General features: G+C 42.5%; 1 protein-coding gene across 1 annotated transcript; it reads left to right on the top strand.

Annotated features, from left to right (window-relative positions):
• Positions 1 to 1,529: 1,529 nt before the first annotated feature.
• On the top strand, positions 1,530 to 2,728 carry rgs16 (regulator of G protein signaling 16; the record flags this gene model as incomplete). Its single annotated transcript, XM_083940324.1, has 5 exons — positions 1,530 to 1,573; positions 1,764 to 1,847; positions 1,954 to 2,015; positions 2,135 to 2,301; positions 2,424 to 2,728. 5 exons carry the CDS (start codon positions 1,530 to 1,532, stop codon positions 2,637 to 2,639), a joined length of 573 nt encoding a protein of 190 aa, XP_083796450.1. The 3' UTR covers positions 2,640 to 2,728.
• Between the last annotated feature and the right edge of the window lie 220 nt (positions 2,729 to 2,948).

Raw genomic sequence — 2,948 nt, 5'->3', positions numbered from 1 at the left:
ACTCTGGGGAAGAAGTGAATTAGTAACATGCATTGATGAGACATGAATGATACAGACAGAGAGGAGAGAAGCTCAGAGAATCAGGAAAAGTATTATCCCCCAGAAGACTAGGCCTATAGCAGCATCATTATGTAAGCCCTAGCAATAAGCTTTATCAAAGAGGAAAGTTTTAAGTTTACTTTTAAATATGGGGACGGTGTCTTCCTCCCGGAGAACACTTCAGAGTTGGTTCCACAGGAGGAGCTCGGTAACTAAAGGCTCTGCCTCCCATTCTTCTTTTGGAGACTCTAGGAAGAACAAGTGTCCTGCATTCTCAGAGCGAGAAGATTGTATCTGTAGCACAAGGTTTCAGTTCCTCGAAACGCTCATGGCTATAGGCTTGCATAACGGGTGCAATACAATGTTTCCACTGTCATTTGTGGTTCGAGGACCTTTTAATGATTTAATTCCTGTCTTGGCTCTGGTGGTCCTGGGTTCTTTCATAGCATTGGTGAAAACAGCCACGCATTACAGAAACAATCTTCTTATCAGTTGTTTATGTTGCTTTCATCAGCTAACTTCTCTTTTTTGGTACTAAACCAGCTACAGGCCACTGTAAAGCAGTGCAACTAATGTGTTAGAGGCATTACCATTCTTCAGTCATGTATTGCCTTGGATTATCTAATGCCCCTTTAATCTCAATTATATGATGTGCAAATCCTAGCTCGCCATAAGGGAGATGGTCCCACTTCAGCTTTATTGTGTCGAGCAGTGGGTTGTACATCCAGCCGGCTTCCAGGAATATCTTTGAATAGAGTAAATACCATATTTCCTTCCCATCATTCCCTGGAATGAACAAATATTATCAGGTCCATAAAGAGGCTGGGTGTGATTGTGTTTACTATCAGAAAGGTTATTTCCTGCCTATTACTCCAATTATGATTTCTTTGTAAAAAAGCAGGACGATGAAACAGTAACAAAGGAGCTGTCAAGAAACATCAAACATGTAATAAGTTGTAGTTTATGATAAAAAACAAGTTTGAAGCTAAAATGTATTTTGTTTATTTTATTTTGAAGGATAATCCATATCAGAGGTGCAAAATATCTTAAAGCTGGCTACGATATTCTTACATTGACAATGAAATAAATGTTGCATTTTTAATGTGAGTATACATGTTTTTAAAGAAAACACTAAAAGATTCACTGCGGCGTGTTTTCAGGGACATGCAGGAAAAACAACATACTGTAGAATGTCAGTGTTTTTTTTATCACTTTGCAGTAATTTCCCAGCCTCGTCCTTGCAAATCCTCCCTCTCCTCATCTCTCTCTCCCTCATTCTCTTGCCCTCTCCCTTGCTTTCTCTCTCTACCTCTCTGTGATTGGCCGAAAGGGATGATGTCATGTCAGAAGCAGGGGAGGTAGAACTATAAAAACTCTGCTCTGGCTCTGTTCTGACACACAGACAATCGCGCTCCCCTCTGAGCTTCACTAAACGGATATTTGACTGCCACCCGACAAAGAAACCACCCCTAACAACCTGCTGCTACAGTATGTGTAAAGGACTAGCATCACTGCCTGCCTGCTGCTTGGAAAGGTACATGAAGCTTTGTGTAAACACTCACATGGCTGATGTTTGAGGATTTGGATTACAGCACATGTCCGTTTTAGGTTGTGCTAAATTTAGACTTCTCACTCATGCTTTGCTGAATTTTACTGCACAATAATGGCTTGTGCAATCGAGGTCTTGTGAAAAATTGATCTAATCTGTTTTCTTTTCCTCACAGGGCCAAGGAGCTGAAAGCAAGGCTGGGAAGCATTTTGCAAAAATCCAATTGGAATCTATCCTGCTGCAAAATAGGGCAGAATAAGTAAGCATCCTACACACTATAATAGTCATGTAATTTTGCATATATTGTCATTGTATGCTTGATTTGAATTCTGGGTTAAATCTAACCATGTGTCATCTATTTTCAGGCCAAGCCTGGAGGAATGCCTCAGGTGGAAAGAGTCCTTTGAAAAACTCCTGTCCAGCAAATGTAAGTAAAGTACACGCAAACGCCAGTAAACGCATACTGTGGACACACTTACTGACACAATGCAGCCTCTGCAGGATCATTATGTGCCATAAGTAATCAAATTTCCTCTCTCTTCTCAGATGGACTGTGTGCCTTCACAGCCTTCCTGATGTCAGAGTTCAGTGAGGAAAACATTGCATTCTACTTTGCCTGTGAAGATTACAGGACAACCAAGTCTACTGCCAAACTACCAGCAAAAGCACAGAAGATCTACGATGAATTCATCGGCTGCGATGCTCCCAGAGAGGTAAGAAAACACCAATATCAATGAAGGATTCAAACCTCAGTCTAAAAAGTCAGATTATGACACCTAAGAACTTTCCAGAATGAACAAAAAACTAATCTGGTTCTGTCTTCTTGTTTTACCAGGTTAACATCGACCACGAAACTCGTGACATCACCAAAGAGAACATGCTGGTGCCGTCGACTACTTGCTTCGACTCAGCCCAGCACAAGATCTACATGCTAATGGCTAAAGACTGCTACCCTCGCTTCCTCCGCTCTCCCGCCTACAAGGATCTAGTGTGCCAAGCCAAACCAAGCGCCAAGGCCACCAAGCAGCCCCAGCAAGAGAAGAAGGCGTGAACTCTCTCTGCGAGCCCGTGGAGGATAGCTTAGTGGTTCGCCTTAAGGGATGAGAAGGCAAAAAAGGCTAGACGTTAGGTGCTGCAGCATGAAGCTGGACGCAGGTGCAGACACAGCTATCGTCACAAGAGCAGCGCTGGATGGATAGGCGTGTTCTGTCGAGGCTGAAGAATAAGGTGGAAAAGGAAATGGGCAAAAGATGGGTGATGCCTTGAGTGGACTGTTGCATGAACACAGATGAAGGTTTTGGGACATCAAGGTCAAATGAAATATAACAGACTGACAATCAAAGAGGAGGGAAGGAGAAAA

The sequence above is a fragment of the Echiichthys vipera genome (genome assembly GCF_963691815.1).
Source record: "Echiichthys vipera genome assembly, chromosome: 3".
Lineage (NCBI taxonomy): Eukaryota > Metazoa > Chordata > Actinopteri > Perciformes > Trachinidae > Echiichthys > Echiichthys vipera.
Note: the sequence above shows the minus strand (reverse complement) of the source record. Positions and strands in the feature narration are given on the sequence as shown.